General features: G+C 45.4%; 1 protein-coding gene across 1 annotated transcript in view; it reads right to left on the reverse strand.

Annotated features, from left to right (window-relative positions):
• The window catches only part of LOC104335584 (alpha-2,8-sialyltransferase 8E), a 73,094-nt gene that overhangs the window by 22,834 nt on the left and 26,261 nt on the right, over window positions 1-23,999 (reverse strand). Inside the window, exons 2-3 of the mRNA XM_009941328.2 lie at window positions 23,203-23,911; window positions 9,904-9,996 (exon numbers count right to left, since the gene is read on the reverse strand). Coding sequence (XP_009939630.2) covers window positions 9,904-9,996; window positions 23,203-23,333 — 224 coding nt within the window. The 5' untranslated portion in view covers window positions 23,334-23,911. The remainder of the gene's footprint in view (window positions 1-9,903; window positions 9,997-23,202; window positions 23,912-23,999) is intronic.

The raw sequence follows: 23,999 nt of genomic DNA on the forward strand, positions 1-23,999 counted from the left end.
AGACACCTTTTCAAAAATGATATGGGCTACTGCTTTACCTGGGGAGAAAGCGCAACAGGTTTGTAAGCACATGCTTGCGTGTTTTGCGGTACTGGGAGTGCCTGAAGAAATTAAGACTGATAATGGACCTGCATATGTCAGTCAAAAGCTAAGATCGTTTTTATTGATGTGGGGAGTTAAGCACACCACAGGGATCGCACATTCTCCAACAGGGCAGGGGCTCATAGAGCGCACTCATCGTGTGCTGAAGGACTATTTAGACAAGCAGCGAGGGGTTGAAACAGAAGCGCAACCAAGGTTGCATCGAGTCCTTTTTACATTGAATTATTTGTGCCTTATGGGTGATCGGGAAGCACCGCCGGTGGTTATACACCACCAGAACCTAAGGTTCAATAGCACCACGACTTTGCTGTGGTTTAAAGTAATCTATAGGGACCCGACTACTGGAGAATGGGCTGGCCGAGTACCAGTAATCTTTAATGGTTGAGGATACATGTGTGTTTCCACAGATCGCAGTCCAGTCTGGGGGCCTAGCTGAGCCGTGAAGCCTGCTTTGAGTCTACAAGGACAGTTAGCCGAGGAGCTCTCCTGAGCAGCTCAGGGGCAAGAGCTGAGCTGGAGGCTTCACACCTGGGACTCAGCCCTGAGGAAGGGGAGCTGCTGTTGCTTTTTATCAGCAGTGGAGGGTTAATTTTTGGGGTGCATCAAGAAGAGAGTGGCCAGCAGGATGAGGGAGGTTCTCCTTCCCCTCTACACTGCCCTGGTGAGGCCTCATCTGGAGTACTCTGTCCAGTTCTGGGCTCCCCAGTTCAAGAAAGATGAAGAGCTACTGGAGAGAGTCCAGCGGAGGGCTACAAGGATGGTGAGGAGACTGGAACATCTCCCCTACGAGGAGAGGTTGAGGGAGCTGGGCTTGTTCAGCCTGAAGAAGAGAAGGCTGTGAGGGAACCTAATAAATGCTTATAAATATCTGAAGGGTGGGTGTCAGGAGGATGGGGCCAAGCTCTTTTCAGTGGTGCCCAGTGACAGGACAAGGGGCAATGGGCACAAACTGAGGCACAGGAAGTTCCGTCTGAACACGAGGAAGAATTTCTTCCCTCTGAGGGTGACGGAGCACTGGAACAGGCTGCCCAGGGAGGTTGTGGAGTCTCCTTCTCTGGAGATATTCAAGACCCGCCTGGACAAGGTCCTGTGCAGCCTGCTGTAGGTGACCCTGCTTTGGCAGGAGGGTTGGACTAGATGACCCACAGAAGTCCCTTCCAACCCCTACTATTCTGTGATTCTGTGATTCTGTGCACAACAAGCAGACTCTCACGAACAGAACAATCAAGTAGAAATAACCTGAATCAAGGGAGAGATATATGAACGGTCACAAGGAGATATTTGTCGCCAATATCAACTGTGACGTTTGTAAGACCTGTAAACCTTGGATTTTGTGTGTTTGCTACACTTGCCAAGGACAGTGGTGGTGTCGAACATCGCTTGCAAGGCACTGGTGTGATCATTGCTTTGTAGAAGAATGCAGCGTAGCTCGTATTTTAGTTGTTACAGGGCAGGTGGAAGGGAGTGATAGTTCCTTTAATAACCACGCGGACTGGGTAAGATCAGCAAACCAAAGAGCTAGAACTGTATTGGTAAATGGTCTTGAATGTAGCCGAAGTAATCTAGTACCTGCTATTTGGACCGTCCCTAAAGCAGAATGGGAAAAAACGAAGGTACAATGTTTACGTCTGTTTGGATGGAAACGACAAAAGAACAAGCGGTTACCCTGTTAGTCGTGCCTTTTGCTCTTTGCCAAATAGTTGTAGGAGGAGGAGTCCTTCACCGCATTGAGCCCAGACAGAACCTATGGGTTACTTAGGTGAACAGAACAGGCCAATCAGCATTTTGCTTATCTCTTGCTTCTGCAACAGAACCTTTTCGCACTTGTTTAATAGGTGTACCTAGTTATGATGTTAGTCATTTTGCTAACTATAGTACAGGCAGATGTGCGAAGGAAACTCCGGTGAGTAATTGTAGTGCAAAACTCATACGAGGTCTAAACCATACATTATCCTGGGATCCTCAAGAGTTGAACTTGCTAGGGTCAATGAGAATTGGTAACAAGACTAACAACTAAACTCAAACGTGTTTTGTGTTCGCAGGGCCCGCCTTTACGGGAACCAATCATTTCCATTCCTTCAGCTGGTCAGGGTGGACTAATGTCACTCCGACTGCTTCTTATTATGACTATCGAGGCCGTTCTGGAACTGTCACCTTTTGCGGTACCAATGACACAAATAAAAAGAGCCCCCAAAGCTTAGGCGCCTATGGAATGGAAATGAGAGGTGGTTTTCCCTTGTGGAATAATGATACGCCCAAGGCCCTGCCTCCTGACATGTTCTTAATCTGTGGCGACAGGGCCTGGCAAGGAATTCCTCATAAGGTCTATGGCGGCCTGTGTTACTTAGGTCAGTTGACATTGCTAGCTCCAGATCAACAGTGGTGGAAAAGTGTAACCACGCGCTCTAAGCGAAGCATTACAGGTCTTTCTCCTAACTGCGATGATCGAGTTACCCTTTCAGGTGCCACGGAGCACGTATTTATGGCGCTGTGGCGCCGCCGGCTCGGCATTAAACCAACTAGGGAAATTGGTATGTTGGGCAGCAAAGCAAGCCAATGTTACCACAAAAGTCTTGTCATCTCTGTTAGAAGATCAGAACAGTCTACGACATGCAGTGTTACAAAATAGGGCAGCAATTGATTTCCTACTATTGGCCCAAGGACATGGTTGTGAGGATTTCGAAGGTATGTGCTGTATGAATTTGTCTGATCACAGCGAGTCCATCCACAAACAGTTATAGTGGCTTAAACAGCACACCAACCAAATACAACAAAATGAAGGGTACTTTGATGGATTGCTCACCTCGCTCTTTGGTAATTTGCCCGCTTGGCTTAAAGCGTTAATTGTAGAAGGTTTGCGTATATGTATCGTGCTGATTGTAGTTGGAGTTATAATATGTATTTGCTTTAACTGTCTTAAAAAGGCTCTTTCCAGGATGATCGACTATGCCTGGCTCGCTCAAAAACAAGAAGGGGGAATTGTGGAGTCCTGGTTGGACGAGAGAGGACATAGTCTGGTGTATTGAGCAACCCAGGCTTTGTCCCAGAGATAGACCTGGAAAGCAGCGAACGCGGAACCCTGCTGAGAGAGTAAAGTGGCGAACAAGGAACACTGGTGCCGCGGGACTGCCGCGTCACTGTTTCCTGCCGCGTCACCGCTTCCTGCCACAGCGCTGCGTCCGGCCACGTCGCCGCTTCCTGCCACAGTGACGCTTTCTGCCACAGTGCTGCTTCCGCATCGAGAGATGAAGCTTTGCACCAATTGCAGCAGTTTTGACTATATATGGTTAAGAGTAACTAACCAATTAGAAGCCGTAATTGCTTTGCTATATATACCCTGTTTTGATGACTAATAAAGTAGAACGATCTTACTCACATTGGGATGGTATCGTTTCTACCGTTTCCGAGTTCCCACTCCGACAAATGGTAGCAGAGGATGGTTAGATGAGTTATGGATTAACCTCTCTGCAGCAGAGGATGGGCGATTTCCCTGCCGGGTCTCCAAGACTGTGGTAAGCAGTGAAAGGAGGGAGTGGGATACGTCGGCTGGGAGTGGGGGCTGCCTCCCAGAGAAAAGGGGCCCGCTGGTGCTGCCTGGCGCAGGCACAATTTAAGGTGGAGGCTGAAGCCGCAGCATGGAGGTGGACGCTGCGGCAATGTTGCTCGTCGGTATGCTCTCTAAGAGAGGAATAGACGCAACAGCAAAGCAACTCGTGAAGTTGATTAAGTTGGGGCAGCGATGGGGTCACTTTGTGGACACCCAGCTACTGTTTTCTGTCTCGGAATGGCAAGAGTTAGGAGAGACCATGTGGGAAAAGACAATAACGGGAGAGGAAAAGGAAGAAAAGGAGATAAAAGCTGTCCAGGAGCTTTGGCGAACTGTATTAGGGACCTTAAAAGCTATGAAAGCGGAACGGGAAGTAGCTTGCGCAGCAGCACAGATGCTGGCTCCTGAATCCGGAAAGGGGAAAGCGTCTAAGCCTGGGACATTAGCGCGGGTTTTCAGCTTAACCATGGTAAAAGGGATGACTGGAACTACCTGTAAATCGATTGCCGAGATTCGGGCGAGTGCAGAGGGTAATTCCGACGCTGTGAAAGGGGTGGACGTCTTGCCGGAAGTTGCTGTTAGAGAGACCAGGCAGAGGACTGACCTGCATCCGGAAATGCCGCAACCCCTAGGGAGAGGGGAGGAGTGGCTAGTACCACCCACAGAGGGGGCCGGGGAGGAGGCGCAGCCTGACCCGTCGGCCCCCCCTCTCTATCCTCCATTGCCACCCTCCAGCGAGGCGTCTTCGCCCTCGACCCCATCTGGTGGCGAACGAAACGAATTGCAGGAAAAGAAAGCGTGTGATCTTTTACAAGTGGTTTTGCAGCATCTCCAGGAAGTGAGCTTACAATTGCAGCATATGCCACCCACCGCCAGCTCCTCTCAGCAAATAGATGAGACTCCTTTTCCCAAATGTTTAATCGGGCCTCCAGCTTCGGTCAGACCTAGCCGCTGGAGCGGTGACATAAGGGATGCTATCCTAGATGGACAGTGGAACGTTGCTTCCTGTATAGGGGATATTCAGGAGTTAGCCTGTCCTGTGGTACAGGTTAATGGTCAGGGCAAATGGGAACCACATGACTGGAAGATTTTGCAACAGGCCCGTAGCACCATAATGCAATATGGGGTGAAATCTGAGGCCGCTCGACAGATTGTTACTTGGATTTTTTCTGCTGACTTGATGTGCCCGTATGACTGTTGGAATTTAATGCGATTGTTGCTAACCCCTACTCAGTTCTTATTGTGGGGGTCAGGGTGGCAGCAACGGGCAATAGATGAAGCAATGCGACATCAGAACCAGCAAGATCCTTATCATGGAGTAACACCAGAGATACTCATCGGACATGGCGCCTACACCAACTAGCATAGCTCCAATTTGACTTAAAACATCGCGCCCAATCAGGGCTGTAAGGTTTCCAGGCAGTTGCATAATATAGACCCTCAAATTAACTTCTTGTCCTTCGGGAAAAGTCATTTTCACAGGGTGTTTGCTCATCATGGTGGTAGAGTATCCCCCTACACCTGCAATAGCTGCTGCGGGAGCACTTACTGGCCACTCTTCCGGCCAGACAATCGTACTTACAATCGTGACATCAGCTTCAGTATCTAGCATTGCATAGATTTGTACTGACTCGTTTCTCTGACTCATTACGACGTGCATGGTGGGCCGGTGGTCCATCTTTGTAGTGAAACATACAGCAGGACCTGTGGAATCGAGGCTCTGATCCCCACGGAGAGTTTTCGCTGAAGAATGGTTGAGTGAATTACTTGTCCCTACAATTTGTGCTATGCGGCTGCCTTTTGGGACAAACAAAGGAGGACAAAGGGTATGGGCCATGATGTAAATTTGCCCTGCATAGTCAGTGTTGATGACTCTAGGAATGACAAGTAGTCCTTTGACACCTGCTGAGGAACGTCCCACTAAAAGTCCTTCTATTTTGCTGCTAGGATTAATCAATGGCCCAACCGCGCTGCTAGGAATCTCATGCACGGTGGTGTCGTTAAGGATGACGTCTATTGTGGTTTCCAAGTCGATTCCCAATCTGCCTCTGGTTGCGGCTTGAGGCTGTTGCAAAAACCTCTTGTTCTGACTGGAGGATTCACTTCTTTCTGCACGCGGCCTCTCTCCGCGCTCCTCCTCCCGTTTCCCGAGCATGCTTTTGTGGTGTGGGTAGCGTTTTGGCATTTTTCACACCAGACGGCGCTACGGCAGTTACGCTGGGTGTGCCCCACCTCTCCACATCGATAGCAGCTACCGCAGTATGGCCATCTCATCTGCGGAGCGCTGGGTCGTTGCTGGACAACTTCTCTGACTGCACCTCGCATGGCAGCAGCAACTGTCGCCTGTTCCTTCTGTGCACCAGCCCTCTCTACTCTGGATAGCATCTCTTCAACTCCTGCTCCTTTTGGCAGACTGGCAAGTAATTGCTTTGTAGTTTTGTTGGCATTATCAAAAGCCAGTACCTGAAACATTTGCTGCTTGCTCTCATCGTTTAAATTTGGATGATTCATTACTGCGTCCCACAGCCAGTCGATGAAATTACTGTAGCTTTTGGTGGCTCCTTGCACTATGGTTCCAAAGGGTGGAGCAGACGAACCAGGCAGCGCAAGGAAAGCTTCCAGAGCAAGACGCGCCAACAACTGAAGCACATGGGCGGGGTAGGTTAACTGCCTTTTCAAGTTGGTGTAGGCGCCATGTCCGATGAGTATCTCTGGTGTTACTCCATGATAAGGATCTTGCTGGTTCTGATGTCGCATTGCTTCATCTATTGCCCGTTGCTGCCACCCTGACCCCCACAATAAGAACTGAGTAGGGGTTAGCAACAATCGCATTAAATTCCAACAGTCATACGGGCACATCAAGTCAGCAGAAAAAATCCAAGTAACAATCTGTCGAGCGGCCTCAGATTTCACCCCATATTGCATTATGGTGCTACGGGCCTGTTGCAAAATCTTCCAGTCATGTGGTTCCCATTTGCCCTGACCATTAACCTGTACCACAGGACAGGCTAACTCCTGAATATCCCCTATACAGGAAGCAACGTTCCACTGTCCATCTAGGATAGCATCCCTTATGTCACCGCTCCAGCGGCTAGGTCTGACCGAAGCTGGAGGCCCGATTAAACATTTGGGAAAAGGAGTCTCATCTATTTGCTGAGAGGAGCTGGCGGTGGGTGGCATATGCTGCAATTGTAAGCTCACTTCCTGGAGATGCTGCAAAACCACTTGTAAAAGATCACACGCTTTCTTTTCCTGCAATTCGTTTCGTTCGCCACCAGATGGGGTCGAGGGCGAAGACGCCTCGCTGGAGGGTGGCAATGGAGGATAGAGAGGGGGGGCCGACGGGTCAGGCTGCGCCTCCTCCCCGGCCCCCTCTGTGGGTGGTACTAGCCACTCCTCCCCTCTCCCTAGGGGTTGCGGCATTTCCGGATGCAGGTCAGTCCTCTGCCTGGTCTCTCTAACAGCAACTTCCGGCAAGACGTCCACCCCTTTCACAGCGTCGGAATTACCCTCTGCACTCGCCCGAATCTCGGCAATCGATTTACAGGTAGTTCCAGTCATCCCTTTTACCATGGTTAAGCTGAAAACCCGCGCTAATGTCCCAGGCTTAGACGCTTTCCCCTTTCCGGATTCAGGAGCCAGCATCTGTGCTGCTGCGCAAGCTACTTCCCGTTCCGCTTTCATAGCTTTTAAGGTCCCTAATACAGTTCGCCAAAGCTCCTGGACAGCTTTTATCTCCTTTTCTTCCTTTTCCTCTCCCGTTATTGTCTTTTCCCACATGGTCTCTCCTAACTCTTGCCATTCCGAGACAGAAAACAGTAGCTGGGTGTCCACAAAGTGACCCCATCGCTGCCCCAACTTAATCAACTTCACGAGTTGCTTTGCTGTTGCGTCTATTCCTCTCTTAGAGAGCATACCGACGAGCAACATTGCCGCAGCGTCCACCTCCATGCTGCGGCTTCAGCCTCCACCTTAAATTGTGCCTGCGCCAGGCAGCACCAGCGGGCCCCTTTTCTCTGGGAGGCAGCCCCCACTCCCAGCCGACGTATCCCACTCCCTCCTTTCACTGCTTACCACAGTCTTGGAGACCCGGCAGGGAAATCGCCCATCCTCTGCCGCAGAGAGGTTAATCCATAACTCATCTAACCATCCTCTGCTACCATTTGTCGGAGTGGGAACTCGGAAACGGTAGAAACGATACCATCCCAATGTGAGTAAGATCGTTCTACTTTATTAGTCATCAAAACAGGGTATATATAGCAAAGCAATTACGGCTTCTAATTGGTTAGTTACTCTTAACCATATATAGTCAAAACTGCTGCAATTGGTGCAAAGCTTCATCTCTCGATGCGGAAGCAGCACTGTGGCAGAAAGCGTCACTGTGGCAGGAAGCGGCGATGTGGCCGGACGCAGCGCTGTGGCAGGAAGCGGTGACGCAGCAGGAAACAGTGACGCGGCAGTCCCGCGGCACCAGTGTTCCTTGTTCGCCACTTTACTTTCTCAGCAGGGTTCCGCGTTCGCTGCTTTCCAGGTCTATCTCTGTGACAAAGCCTGGGTTGCTCAATACGCCAGACTATGTCCTCTCTCGTCCAACCAGGACTCCACAATCTGGCTAGGAAATTTCGAAGTCTGAGATTCGTTCAAGACTGACAGGTCCAAATGAGTTCTCTTCAGGCTTGAGGCCTTTGAATGTTTGAATAAAGCAAAGACTTCTAAGATAATTACATATTTAAAGCGAGGAGAACTTAGGCTTTCCCAGGCTGTGGAAGTTACAGGAAGGAATGCGGTCATGTTGTACTTTCTGTAGCCCACCAGAGTACATTAACTTGGAAATCTTCCATTACCACAAGGGCTGACTTATGAAATGTAGCACGTTAGAAGCAAGCGTATCAGAAAGACACAGCATAACAAAAGAGCTTAATGACAAACGGCATCTATCACAAAATAAAGGCTAACTCTATCCAACTGAGCAGGAGTCCACTACCTTCTATGTGCCACTGGATAAGACGAAGAGAAATGAGTAATTCTCTGTACCATCTGACAACTATGCAGAACAGCAATTCAAAACTCCCCGTCTTCAGCAGAACATTGGCAGAAGTGTCACATTCTCACCCCTTCTATTTATTTTTAAGTACTGCAAGTCAGCAAGCAGTGCAAAGTTGTTACTCGTGTATCCTCCATCCAGTACCAAATGCAGAAGACAACGACATAACCTACATTTTTTTGTGCACAAAGTCAGTGAGGGAGACATGCTCAAAATTCAGGCAGACCTCGAGCAACAAATTGTATGTGCTGTAGCCTTGATTGCTTTAATGCTATGCATGTGTATAGCTGCACTTTCAGCTGAGATTCTTAGTGAACTTTACAGACCTTAATAAGCCTTGTGGATTGTCAGTAAGATTATTGAACCACTGGTTGTAGATATGGTAAGGCATTAGGCATGATCTAAGCACCTAAATTCAGTGCGATTGCTGAAAATGTAAAAGGGCAACACAAAAATATCCTGCTTTGCACCATTGGCACCCTCACTTTTTTGTCTGATTCCATTTCTATGGCTTAATAGATGCATCTCATTCAACTCATTAGTTTCCTGAAGTACATATAGGACTACAAAAGATAAAATTTAGATATTTTATGGTTTCTTGGAATCACATTTTCCTACTCTTTACTGAGTGTTATTAACTTGTGAAACTCACTGCTACTGAGGAGGTCAAAAGGACCAACAGGCTCAGAAAAGATCTAAACAAATTAATAGAGCAGTCTATTGTTCCCTCTGATGACTGTAGTCTAGTCACCATCTACCACTCAGCAAGTCCCCATGCCAATATTATTTATCAGGAAGGGCTAACCTTTTTTCTTCAATTCTTAGCCTTCACAACCGGCCACTGTCAATGACAGAGCCTTAAGCTAGATGGACACTTGCTATGAGTCAGTCTGGCTGTTCTTACTCTTCAACTACATGGAATACAATATTACAAATAATATTACAAACATTGCATTTAATTCCAAACAGTGATACTAGGTCTAACCAAACTGCCTTAATGCGCATGAAAAGCCTCAATTTTTTTCAAATGGACCTCAGATCAAATTCAAATGTCATTACTTGCACGTATAAGAGAACCTCAGGAATCCCTGATGAGATCTCTATTGATGGGATCTCTTGAGCCTTGCATCTTCGGACAATGTCATTGTAAGTTCTCATTTTCATCCTGCCTGAAAAGTAACCTTTTCAGCAAGCATTCAGTCATACTTACATAGACAAAACCTTCACCTCAGTGATGTCTTGCCGTAACTCCATACATTTAGTAGATTTGTATTCTAAAGGCCCTTCATAAAACTCAAAATACCTGAAGAAGAACAAGAGAAAAGGTTATAAATAAGGCTTAGACTAGAATATTTGTCTTACACATCAATGGAAATTTGCTTAAAGTTGTCATTTATGATTTCTGCCTAACTTGAGACTACACTGTCTGGCCCATAGGCAGGTTTATTACTTCACAAGAAAACACAGATGTTGTTGCTGATTGTAGAACAGCCACCCACGCCCAGTTTATCCATCTCTACAAGGGTTCATCTGTCTTGTAGGCACCAACAAGGACCAGCTACCTTTTCCAGCAGTCAGCACATGGCAGCTGCCACTGAAAGTCAGGGGAAAAGCCCTGATCACTTAAGGAACACTGTTCCCATCCTTTGGGTCTGAATGTGCTGAGACTTTAAAGATCAGTACCTTAAATCTTGCTCATAGGTGGAAAGCAAAGTGCTGGAGGTTGCATCTTGTCTGTGGAGACTGTTGCATAGCTTTACACAATTGAGCTTTTCATCGGGGTTTACTTTTTTGTATATTCTGAGGGGAAGGGAAGTTGGGATTTTCTTCTCAAAAATTTGAGGTGGTTTGAGAACAGGATTTGAATGCTCAGAAACAGCATCAATGACAGTGCTATTCTTAATTAAAACATAGACATAAATATTTACTTTTTTGGTTAAATTCCTCCATCTTAGCCACCAGGCTGGAATGAAGGGAAAACAAAACACAATGGTAGCTACTCATGTTTAGGGGTCAGAGAAAGTCCAGGCTGCCCAGTGAATTCAATGAGACTGTATTGAAATGACAAAAAAGACTTCGGGTTTAAACCAAGCTCTGTATCAGTTTCACCACTTATCATTAGAAGTCTGTATTAAAATCTAACACCTAAGAACCGTGCATATGCATACAGCAGTTACGAGTGTAATGAAGAAATATGAGGAGATGACCTGGAGAACCAGGTATTATGACCAAGGCTAGAGTAAGTTATTTTGGTGGATCCTTTAAAATCTCAGAATCCATGAGGTTGTAACTCCAAACTATCTTTTGAATTTTGAATACAAAAGAAGATGACAAGATTGCTGGAAGAGCTTTATTTAAACCATTATTGGAAATGTAATATTTTGGGTTTTGTGTCATTTTAAAATAACATCAAAATTCATGTTTGACCTGAATGTCTGTTCAGTTCTGAATATATAATCCTTAAGTAGGAAAGCCTTGTTAGATTCCTGAATAATTCATGTTTATAGATAATACAAAAATTTTAGGGGATCCAAAGTCTGATCTCTCCTGGAGAAGTGCTAAGCACTCACACCTCCCAGGGGAACTGTAGGAAGGGAGAGTGTCCAGAAAATAACATCTCCAGGTATCTCCAAAAGGGCCTCCAAAAGCCAGAAGCATTTAAAAGCAAACAGCTTCTGAATTTTGCCTCATAAGTACATCCAGAAATCAACCTGATAAAGTGGGGAAGAGAGAAACCCATAGAAGGGAGAAAGGGACTACAGTATGCGACTAGAAAAAGCCCAAGAGCTTCCCAAAGCAATCTGCTACCAGCTGGGAACATTTCTATCCTGTCAAATGCTGCTTTAGGATGTGTCTCCTTCACCTCTCCCTGAGGTTTTCATCGCCTCAGCTTTGCCAAATCCCAAACTAATAATTCCTGTGATCCAGTGAGAGCCACAAACATTAAGAGTGAGAGGAAGAAGACCATGACTAGAAGGTGGCATCATAAATTCCTAAGAAAGAAGTAAACAGATTACTATCAGAAAAAAAAAAACACAATAGCTCAGCAATCTTTAAGGAATGTGACTATTTGGAAATGTGCTTGCATAGTCTTCAAGGCAACAAATAGATTTTAATGAGTTTTGTAGAGGAATTATGTATTTAAAGCACTCCATGGTCAGTGACAAACCTGTGAAAAGACTTCCTCAGCCTCCGAAAGAGAGATAAAGTTCATGTAACATGAACCTTCACCTGGTCTCTCACCAAAAGGCTTGGGCTCTCCTTCCAACCCAACTGTTCACCTGGACATTCAGCCTTTACCCAAGAGTAGCTGAATTCCATTGCACTGGCACATCTCCAGCTTGGGGAGCTGAGCAACTTGTGTGTTTTGAAAGCTGCTCCAACTGAAATTGGATTAAGAGCTCACCTGGCTGCACCAGGCCAAAGCCCTGGGTGGGCGTCCTCCAGATAAATTTCCCAAACTAAACTGAAATCTCTCTCTCTGTGGAGCCAACACCATAGGACTTCTTACTGGTCACAGAATTTTACAGGGGTGAAGGAGTCTCTACTGGCTACCAGTCCAGACAACTTATTCTTCCTTCTGCAATACTCATTTTTCTTACTGTGTTTTGCAGTATCCATTCTATAGTTTGGTTCTTTGAGTCAGACAAGACCAGGGCCCTGAATGTGCATGTTCTACACAATAGCTAGAGGCAGGTATACATCCCCACACAACACTCAGCACGTTACACACCACTCCTATCTCTTTGGGCATAAGGGGGATAGCAACAGCTATCAGCCTCACTCTCGCTTTTCACCTAACATAGGATTTCAGTACTTTGTACGTGCCTCAGAACAGATAAGAATGGAAAAAATCTGGATTAACATATATTTTTATCTTTCCTGCATGCTTCTGGCTCTGCTGCCAAGTTAGAGAACAGCAGCTTAGATGTCAAACAGCACACGCTATCACATGGGAATGCTGCAGCAGGGGAAAGCCATCTTCAGCCCGTGGCAGTGGAGACAAAGATGTCATTTTATGAAACAGAGATGAAATTTCCTGAGTCCCAGAGATTCCCTTTGATCATTGCCTGTTTATCCAATCCACAAAACCAAAAATAGACATGAAAAAGGATGTGTTACCAAAGAGGCAGAGGGGTAAGGAGGAAGGGATTAGGTAAAAAATAAATCGCCTCTGGACCTGAAAGGAAATGCATGAGGCAGCACTGCATTTGCAGCAGATTTCTTCCGTTAGCCTACAGCTTCAAAAAGCACAGGACTGTCCTGCAAGTCACTAACTCTCGCAACACCTCCAGCTTTTCCAGCAGAGTCCCTGGGAATGGCGAATTCCCCATTTGGCACCTGGTGGAAGTACAGAGAGAGGATCGGTGAACGAGGCCGGATGACATGCTGTTGATGGGACACCCACTTCCCTCCCACCGCAAAGGCAGGGGACATCGACGGTGGTATCGCTTCTGCACCGAGTGGGGAGAAGATGCTGCTGGCCGCGATTGCAACCAACTCAGTGTGTCTGAACCATTGAATAATCATCATCTGGGCTGTTATTCATAAGCCTTGAATCACATCTGGAGCAAACAGCCAGACACTAAACCTCCTTAGCGATAATGCTACTGATGCTACAGCAGTTAGGTTGCAAGCATTAATGATGACACAACAGCATTAAGGAATTTGCAAGACAGTATCTGGTCAATAGACTAAAAATAAAAAATGTTTCCTCTCTTTCTCCCAAGAGTGTTCACGTTATTTATTTGCTTCCCAGCAACCCCTCTCCTGCTACAGATACCAAGGCAAATTAGCAGAAGCCACTCCCCGGAGCACTGGCTCAACTCTTCCCGCAGCAGGGCTTCACACTGTACTTTCCCAGAACACAGCTTCTGCACAACACCAGGCTCTAGCATGAGAAGCATGGGTTCCCTCAACCCCCATGGGTGTCCTTTAAACCCAGCTCCTCCGCTCGGCAGGGTCTGGTCCTGCTGGGAGCGTTTGGAGAGCAGCCCCCTGCACTCTCCCAGAGGAAGCACCAGTCTCACCCACTCCCTGGGCTCTGAGTGCTGCTTCTGCCTATTAACTCCCACTCTAAACCGTGTAATTCCCTGTGAATGAAGATACATTTGCCTGTCAGAAAGCTTAATTAGCACAAATGAAAACTGACCTCCCCATTATCTTCCTCGGTCTGATATCCAGCTAAGAAGCAAGGGTGTAGTGCAGTTTATTTCGATTTATGCTCTTGATTAGTGACAAGTGACAAACCTGACTGCACTACTCCTTTCACTACGGAAAAGGGCTGTGTTTCAGCTTTACAAGAATGCCAGTCATGCTTTATATCCATAAAACAGAGTTGATATGTCACTGTCAGAATGTCCCCTCCCTGCATTTCCTTCACTTCCCCTGCTGATATCTAAGTAACATTTATCCCTCAAAGGTCAAAAGTCTATGGGAAAAAAAACACAAGAATTCATGATTCTTTACAATAGGGAACACAACTACAACCAAACCACAACAAACAGCACAGTTGCACGCAGGACTGCATTTTCCCAGGGTACTGGGCACTACACACGACTCACTTCTCTAGGTCCCTTCAGGTCAATTGTAGCTTTCAAATCTTCAACACTTTTCCAGGATTGAATCCTGCATCTGAACACCACACAAACTGCAAGTGCTCAGAGAGGACTCCTTTTTTATGGTTCTGAATATTAAATGCCCAGAAATGAGATGCTATTCCCTCTGTAATTTTCCATTTTTGACTAACTGAGGCTTTCTTCTTTTCTAACCTTCATGTCTCGCATTGCAACCTCACTTCCAGCTGAGATGCTTACTGAGCTCGCTAGCAAGAGACAGATCTGGTTTCCCAGTACACCAGCGAACTCTTAGGTCTTTGATCATCTGCAGTTGGGTTGCTCCTACTTTGATCAAAAGTAAGCTTTTCTTGATCATGCTACATGAATTAAGAAGCCTGAGACTTCAATCCTGCCTTCAAGTGATACTTGGACTGAGGCACTGATTTGTTTGATACATTGAACAAAGGTTTTAAAATAGAATTGAGTGCAATTGTCAGGCATCTTTTAAACAAGACCATTCTGTCCTGCACAGCTGCCTTCCCATTTTGCTTGTTCCTGCAGTGCTGGTTCTTCACTGTTTGCAGTGAGGTTGCAGCACTCACGCTGCAAGAGAGCGGAGTAGCGCAGAAGGATTCCACCTACCCCTCAGGAAAAGCAAAGATCTTTCCAAAAATATACATTATCCAGTGACTAAGAAAGAAGACTAAATGAAGTAAGCCCTGCAGGCTTCTACTAAACACTAAGAGAACTTCCCAATTAGCAGTGCCTGCATTTATCAATATGGGCAGATCCATGGTCAAACTCGAGTCTAGATTCACCTTCCCTTCCCAGGAACCTTGCTCAGGGACTCACGTTCACCTGGCAAGGCCAGCATGGGATCTTTAGACCGTTGTTGCAAAAATACTGCTGAAGTGGAGAATATCATGGCTATAGGGGCTCTGGAAAACTCATCCAGAACAGAGAAAACTTGGTGTTGACTGCATCAGAGAGGCCATTGCGAGCAAGCAATCAAATCCCACTAGCATTTGCTTCTATTCATTTTTCTGTGTGACAACATCAAAAACTTCAAGATTTGGTCAAAAGTTTAAGGGCCTGACATCAATACAGTGATTTTTTTCCCTCAAAGAGTGCATCCTACTGCTTCGCATGGCATATTCTCCTAAGATTACTTTGACCCTGTTTGGAAGGCACGATCCCCATTTGGCAGATACAGAAGCTGATGTAGAGGCTGATTGACAAGTAAGCCCGTGGCAGGAGGGAACAGGGACCTTGGGCTCTGCTCCCATAGACACTGCCTAGACTACACAATTACCACCAAGAATCACAGAATCATTAGGTTGGAAAAGACCTCTAAGATCATCAAGTCCAACTGTCAAGCAAGAGCAGCCTCTGAAGTTGATGGAAATCATAATGACCTTTCATATTATACCTTGCAAAAGAAAACACCTATGGACGTACTGATGTTAAATGAGATCCCCCTGCTCTAAGACTTGGCAAATGAAGCAGAGATGTTTGATGTCCTTCGATTAATTTACACTTCACTAGGGCTGTGGCACAAAAAATCACACGGGTGCATGTGTTGTTTCTGCCGTTTGAGAGTTGACTTGTCCACAACAGGATGGTGCTTGAAAAATTTAACTGAGAGAGAAGGTGCTGTGGGCACAAAGGAGGAAGCTGGAGAAGCAATAGTCTTCTCTTATACAGGTTGATGAAACTATTTAACTTTCTCCTCCTTGGGGACAACAAACGTATAAAAGAGATGGTTCATGTTCCTCCTGGCTACCACCTGCTGATGCCAGTGTCACTGGCATTAATTGGTTTAAATCTTTTACCATCTTGATTTCTAATACTACTAGATGTAGCAGATGTCTAACTGTCATGAACGTTCAGTATGTGGCTGTAGCTACGAACAAAATGTGTCCCTACAAACTGTGTCATATAAAAAAATGAAAATATAAGCAAGAGAAAAGGGTCACACATCTTTGTATATATTACGTGGTAATAGCTCTTCTGAATTATTGCATGCAGTTCTGATATTTCATCTTTGAGGATCTGAGACGCTGGAGAGAGTTACAAAAGGATCTGCAGAAATTATTTGGGTTCTAAAAAATATGAGAGGCGTATGAAGCTTAATCTAAACATATAGTGACTGAGTACGGAGACACTGCACCAGGAGGAAATTACTAGTGGCAGGAAGTTTTTCAATACAGTATAGCAAGGAAAAATAGTATCCAATGCCTGGAAGCTAAAGATAGAAATGGCATCTTTAGTTTAAGTCTGATTTTCTTTCTAGAACAACCAGAGTAATCAAACAAAATTCAGGAGCTGGAATTCTTGTACAGGGACTCATGCTTCCCAGGAGATACATGTAGCTGAGGTTAAAAGCTATGAACTCATAAACCTCCTGATCGTCCACCTATGACATTTTGAAATGTTTGGCTAGATTTGTCTCCTTACAGTGTCAAAAGTTTTTCTGGGTTTTGATAATAGACGGCATCAGAAATGTTCATCCACCAAGACAAGAGCAGTTGCCCAAGATATCCTGCCTATCTTCCAAATTAATTTTTACTTTGAGAAAACCAAAAGTGCTTCCATGAACCAGCCCTAAATTCATAAGTTTGATCTTCCACAGAAGAGGAGTAGCTTTTATATTTCTGTCCTTTCAAAGCAGTTCATTAACAGCTCTGCATACCTCCCAAGTAGAAAAGCACGTGTATCCATCTGTCATATCTCAGAGGTGCTCCTTTTCTGGATTGCTTATCTGACCTGATCCTGTGACTTCACAGACAGTTTACACATCCGTACAGTTAAGATGATAGCTGTGATACCCTGAGGATATGTTTTTTCATTGCGATTATGAAAGCTCCTGGCAAACTGGCACTGGCTGCTTAGTGACATTCTGATTTTGATTGCCTGTCTTCATGTCTCAACACACAGGTCATTTGAGATTGCTTGGCTTTCCTGTCCAGTGCCACGTCAGCAGTGTGAATTGACCAAACATCCACTCCAGCCAATGCCACATTGTTCCCTTCTCATCTGCCCACTTACTGGGGAGCCAAGTGTCTCCAGAATTTCAGTCTAATATACTACAAAAATGAGAAATGAAATGAAAAAGCAATGAAGGGTAAGAATGAGGCACAGCGAAAGTAAGAAAACGCAAAGCTTTGCACAATGATTATGTCTGAACCAAATTCAGTAAGTGTAAGAACAACCAGGAAACTCCAACCAGGTCAAAAATAAAAGACCAAATTACCAGGAGGTCTGCAACACTGGCCGCAGAGGTCAGTGGCCACCGATGCGATCGCTCACAGTTGGGGATGTGGGGCACACGGGTGTAGCACAACTCAGAACAGGAAGACTGGGTTCTGGGTTTGGCTTTCTGCAAACATAGGTGAGACTGAACTTCGTACCTGCCCATACACCTAGAGGGACGGCAGCTAATGTTTTCAAAGTGATGTAAAATGACTTGATGGCAGGTCATAACAGAGACGTTTTTGAAAGAAATGTCCCAGGTTTTAAACCACTTTGGATGAAAGGGCTTCGATTCACAGGTGTTGAATGCTGGGCATTGGCAAAAGTCAACCACTGCTTTGTCACACGGAGGCAACGGATTTGCGTCAAGTGCAGAAAGCGGAGTTAGCCTAGATATTCATCCAAATATTCAAAAAGAGCTGTTTGCATGGACAAACATAGGCCTAGATCTCCACAGAGCAAAGTTAAAGACTGAAGCAAGCTCCTACTGAATATTATGTGGATTAGAATTAGGATTTAATTGTCTCTATATTAATCAGTGAGGGTGATGGCCACCTTCAGGCTGGTAAACGGGACACCTACAATTCACCACTCCAGGGCAAGAAGCTTCTGAAGAGCTCCTACAGCCCAACATGCTTCAAACCCCAGGCAAACCAACCACACCTGTGCACAGTGGGCTTGAGGGAACTGGATTAGGAACTGCCGGGTGGCCCCAGCCGCAGCGAAAGGGACAAGCACCAGTAGGTCACTCTGTAGTGGCTCCCATCCCCCGTGGTTCGAGCTCAGGAAGGACCACAGTGTAACACACCAGCGAATGACACACTCAGGATGAAGCAATTTGCATGTGTAAAATATTGAAATAACTGACTTTCATTATCTTAATTTACTGTCATCTGAGGAATGGAGAAGGACTGGCAATTCACAGACTAGATCTGCAAGTGGTTTTGCCATCTTAACAGCAGAGGTGTAACAGAACAATGCTAGAAATAAAGCAAGTCTAAGAGGGAGCAGAGATACAAACCCTGCCTGTTTTCTGCATCGGAGCCATAGAGAGCACTGCCAGGGAGTACCAGCGAGGAAATAACACACCCTCATGCTCTGGTACTAAAACTTCAGCCACTTGATGCTTTTCTTTAAAAGCAAATGAAAATTATGAGTTAGGAAAAACCTCCAAGAAGCAGAAGGTAAGATTTTGGTTTCAGGACACATTTTACAATAAAAGTCTCTGTTGCAGCTTGTGATAGAGCTGTGGTTGTTTGCAAAGTTTTGCAGAGCTTTAATTCCCAAGCCACGTACTTGTTAGCTCTCCCCTTTTATTTGCTGTTGCTAGTATAAGTAAGATCTGATCCTGTCTTATAGCACGGTACAGACTAAATGATCCCTCAAGGTATAGTCCAGGTTTATTTTCTGTGTTTTTATTCCTTATTTGCCCAGGCTGTGCAAAAAATTATCATAAGCTATCTTTCTTACGAGGGTAAGGAAGAGGGTAAAGATGTCTAGGGATTGATTTGCAACTGTTGAATAAAAGCTGCTTCAGAAAGCCCAAAATGGTGGTATAACCTAGAGTTATGAGAGCCTGATATTAATTATAGGGTACGCACACAGAAGAGTGATGTTTTACTCTCTTTTAAAAGATGTAAAGCTTTTAAATACTGCAGGCTCCTTTCAAATAATGTAGGCTGCCTGCACAGGAAGGTTTGCTGTTTCTTGCTGTGTGATTCTTTGAGGTACTGTACATGCCCCCTCTGACAGACCCCAGGGTAATCTTTGTTTAGAGTCTCTAACAGCTTTGAAAATGTGTTGTCCTCACCTGGCTGAAAAAAAATATTTTCAAAGGGGCAGATTCCCTTCTTCACTTGACTCTCACTCTGTGCAGAAGCCAGGCTTTTGAAAAAAACCAGTATTTAGTGAATTCCCTGCCAATAGAATATAGGTGTATAACAAAGTGTTGCTCTGATATTTTTGGGGCAAGGACCGTCCTACTGATCACTCCCATGCTAAATGTTGGGAGATGAAGACAGGGACCACTTCAACATTTTTTACTGTAGTGGCAGTTTCCTGATGTAATCCAGGATTATTCTCTGCTGGTCAAACAAGAGCTCACAAAAAAAGGCCAGACCTCAGCTGAGCATCTGATTCAAAAGAAAATTCAGCCAAAAGCTGAGCATTGGAAAGAAGAACGAATACAAAAGCAAGCAGCAGCTCTGGATTTAAGCAGAAGTCCACAGCATTTAACCCACTTTAGCAGATCAATGCAGCGGATTTTTAATCATCACATTAATCCTAAAATAAAAATAATTACCCCAGAGATCTGTATTAAAGTCCCTTAATTATATCTCATTTCATCCTCCTTTTTGCTCAGGATCAGGAGCTACAGAGACCGGAGCTTCCCGATGTCATTCTCCACCTTGCAGTTTAACTCTCTCGTTAGGACTTTAACTGCCACTATAGGGACGAGGCATTGGCCTTGCTGAGAGCACCCACATCCATCCCATTTAGAGGAAAACTGAAAAAAGGAAAAAAAAAAGGTGGGCAGGATTCTGCTTTCCAATGACACAGTACAAAACAACAGGGGAAGGAGCAAAGAACATTATAAGATGGGCAAAAAAATGCGTGAATACCTAGAAATTAAATCTCTGCATTTTCCCCTTCTTCCAGCAATGCCAGAAGCTCATTAATATCTCATTAAGGGAAAAGAGAGGACTTGACCAGAGGCTGGGCCCCTTATCAAATTTCATTGAGCAGAGTTCCTTTCCCAGAGCATCCTCTCCCGCCTGCAGTCCTGCCATCCCCACAGCCAGCCTTTGGGAACGTGTCTGGGGGCAAACCCAGGGCCACGAGCCTCCGCGGCATCCTCCATGGAGAGCTTCAGGTGGGTTTTTATGGCAAGAAAACCTGCCCATTTTCTGCTTGTAAGGGCAAGTGGCATGGCACAGCTTATAGCCATACAGATAACTTTTCCACCTTTCTCCCAGAAAAGGGTGCCTTTGCCCACATCACTTACTGGGACCAGTCTCTAGTCTGCATTGTGCCTAAGCTGCTTGCTTTAGGTCAGATTCCCCCTGCCTTGCTCGCCTTTACCCATTTCCACCACCTTCTTGCAGAGAAACAAGTTAGCCCCGTTGTTCTATTTAGGCTTAAAAGACATTGTACATTTGCTGGAATAGTACTTCAGGGCGATTTTCAGGCTTCTCTAAATACACTAGGGAATTTCTCCCGGCTGCCTTGGGAAGAGGCCCAGAGGCCTGTTACTGTTGCAGACGCTGGCATGCAAGCAAAGACTACCATAAACCAAGCAGCATGTTGAATCCTGAGTAAATGGCTTTAGGTTTAGGCAGCGTCCCCAAGCTCCAGCTTGGCAAGCAGCACTGAAGCTATAAATATCCCGCTTCTCCTCTGCAAGGATGCTCTCCAAAACCACCAGCTCCACCGTGGTCCCTGGAGGTACAAGCTATAACGTGTCCAAGGAACCTCACAGCTGGCGTCAGCTTCTGACAGGGGACTTAACACAGGAGGACTGTGAAAGAAAAGAGTCATTAAAGGTTACAGCTACCCCTGCACGGAGGGGACTGGGGAGCAAACTGGCCAGGAATGGTCACCATAATGTACTGCAGGGCATGAGAGTGAGAGAGCAAAAGAAAAAGTGAAAAAGTACCTTCATGATAATATTATGCTAACAATGTAGGCTGCTATGTAAATCACCTTTCTACTATTAATAACTGACAGCCTGGGACTGCCATATCCTGCATTTTTATTTCTGTGAAAGGTGGGAACTACCACTTCCTAGCAGAAAGGAGTCGAAGTGCTTTTTCCCTGCACTGAGTGGGGTGGGGGAACTCTCTTTGAGACCCTATTTCCCTTGAGGAAAATAAACAAATCATTACAAGCTGGAATTAAAAAAAAAAAAAACCCAGTGATTTCCAGCCAAAGTGAAAAAATGCATGCACATCTCCCTGCTTGAGCCCCTTCAATGGTAGAGTGCTCGGAACCAGACTTTCTCCTAGCAAGCTTGGGAATCAGACATCACCCTTTTTTACATTCCCTGCAGCCCGCTGATGCCAGGAGAGGCTCCCAGGTCACAAGACAGGACAGAGACTGACCACAGAGATCACTCACTGACAGAGTTTTAGTTGCATCTTCTCGCCATTCTATCTTTACTTTGCCATTTTTCATTTCAGTCTACACTTTGGATTTATTTTTCATGGCTGCAATCCTGTTGCAGTCATTTCGACTTTGATAAGCAAGTATTGGTAGGGCTGCGAGGCCTCCAGGACAAATGGGAGAAACTGAGAACATAAGGCAAGATGAGACCTCAGTTGGTCATAAAGCCATCCTCCCAACACCAAGGCAGCTTGGTACTACCCTTGTCTACCTAACAGGTTCCTGAAGCCCCCAGAGATGGAGATTTTGTACCTCCTCGGGTAGATTTTTTCTTTAAAAGGTTCCCTTCATGGTTAATTCCAAATCTTTCCCACTGCAGCTTAAGTCCATGACTTCTTCTCATGTCATGATTCTTCAAAGATGTGTTTATTACCTTCCTCTTGGCAGAAATAGTTTGGGTATTTTAAGACAGTTATCACATTTCCCCTCAGTTTTCTCCAGGCCAAACAAACACAGGTTTTCTACACCTCTGATCATTCTTCCTGCTTTGCTTTGGCTCCTTCCAACTGAGTCACATCTTTCTGGAAATGAGGTGCCCAAAAGCAGACAGAGTCCCCCAGCCAAGGCCCCACTGCTAAGCAAGGCACACAAATTGCTCTGTGGATAAACTACAACACTCCTGTCTATACATATTAATATCATGCCTGCTGTTCCCCCCCAGTGAGAAACATTCGCTGATTTGACAACATTTTGCTTTTTCTTGGCACAAAGCAAACAACTACACGAGTTGTAAACCATGCAAGAACCAAACCATTGATCTCTTCTGGCAAAATGCAGCTAAATTCCAGTAAAAAATTCCACAGCAGCTGCCTACACTACTGAAACTCACTTACCTCAAAGCATGCCAGAGAAACATTCCTCTTTATAAAATCATACAAGCCGTAACACCTCAGACTAGATTTAATTAAAATAAACTCTGCATGGGTCAAGGTTAAACACTTCAAGATCCCCACTGGTGTTTGCTGTAAAACGAGCAGTACCATTTTCAGATCAAAGACCGACGTGCTCGACAACAAAGCAGTAATTCATGAGAATACAGCAGTGAAAAAATAAAGTGCTCTCTCTGTTATTTGGAACACTAATATTGCCACTTTGATTTCAGCAATTGCATCCGCATGTTTGTTTCTAAAGACAGCAAAGTTTAGGCACTGAGCATGCTACCCTAATTCAACCTCTCAAACCGTTTCAGCTTGAACTTACACAGGGTGAAAAGCCGATATGGCAGGGTCTGATCAGGGGCAAATACTCAGGTGGTACAAGTCACTCTAGCTTAAGTATGAGCTTGATTTTTACAACAGCTGAGGACTAAAACACAATCTAAGAAATGCACAAATCATCATATTCTGCCTAACATTCTCCTTTATTAATAATCTAACAGACATTACAGATGACAGATGCACCTTCCCAGATTGACAAGATATTAATATTGTGAGCACAACACCGAGAAGTGGTTTGAACCGGTAAATGGTATGGCTGGATCTCTGTCTCCATTCAGTCCGATCAGACAACTTTTCCTATTCCCTCAAACCCCCCCTTACCTTTTGAGATAGTTTCTCCCATAGAGGATCTGCTGCAGCAAGGTGACCATGGCAAAGGTGCAGATGAGTATGAAGAACAAAGTTCGGTTTCCCAGCAAATCCCTGCTTGACGAAGGGTCAGTGTATCCCATCCTTCTTCTAAGCCACTGAAGCTCCACCGGGTAGAATTCAGTTCATTGTCACTTTCATGCCCTTTTTGCTGGGAAGCGGAGGGGAATGCTTGCTGGCTTTTCTCTGAGCAATCCAAGGACAAGGTATCCCATTGTTCGGCCCTGCTGCCCCTTCCTTGCCCCTTCTGGATGATAGCTCCAGGATTGTGCGCAATGGCTTGCTTCCACAGTAAACTTTCCAGGAGATTCAGACGTGGGTAACATCTAAAATCATCTCTCGGAGCTCTTACAGCACAGGCAACCTGTGCTGTGCAAGAGGCATTCTGCTCCCTCTAAGCCTCTCTTGAAAACCCGCTGCTAGCAATTATCTACTTGAATCCCATTTTCATATTCCAGATGGGGGAAGCTGCAAATAAACCAGAAAACTGCAGCCAATGGCAAACACAGGGCTCCGGCAACCTGCGTTGGAAACGCATAGTCGTCAGCTCTTCTCTGCTTCTGCTCAATGATTCCAACGAAATGTGCTTGCAAGGAGACGTGACTGGGGTGTGCTATTATTGAACAAGCATGTAACGATCATGAGGGTTTCATTCAGTCCCCTGCAAAAAAAAAAAACAACAGCAATCTGGTCAGGCTACCAGGAAAGCTGCATTTTGTGTGCCATCCGTACCATGCCTTCGGTACTGT

Source organism: Opisthocomus hoazin, chromosome W (genome assembly GCF_030867145.1).
Source record: "Opisthocomus hoazin isolate bOpiHoa1 chromosome W, bOpiHoa1.hap1, whole genome shotgun sequence".
In the NCBI taxonomy this organism is placed as follows: Eukaryota; Metazoa; Chordata; class Aves; order Opisthocomiformes; family Opisthocomidae; genus Opisthocomus; species Opisthocomus hoazin.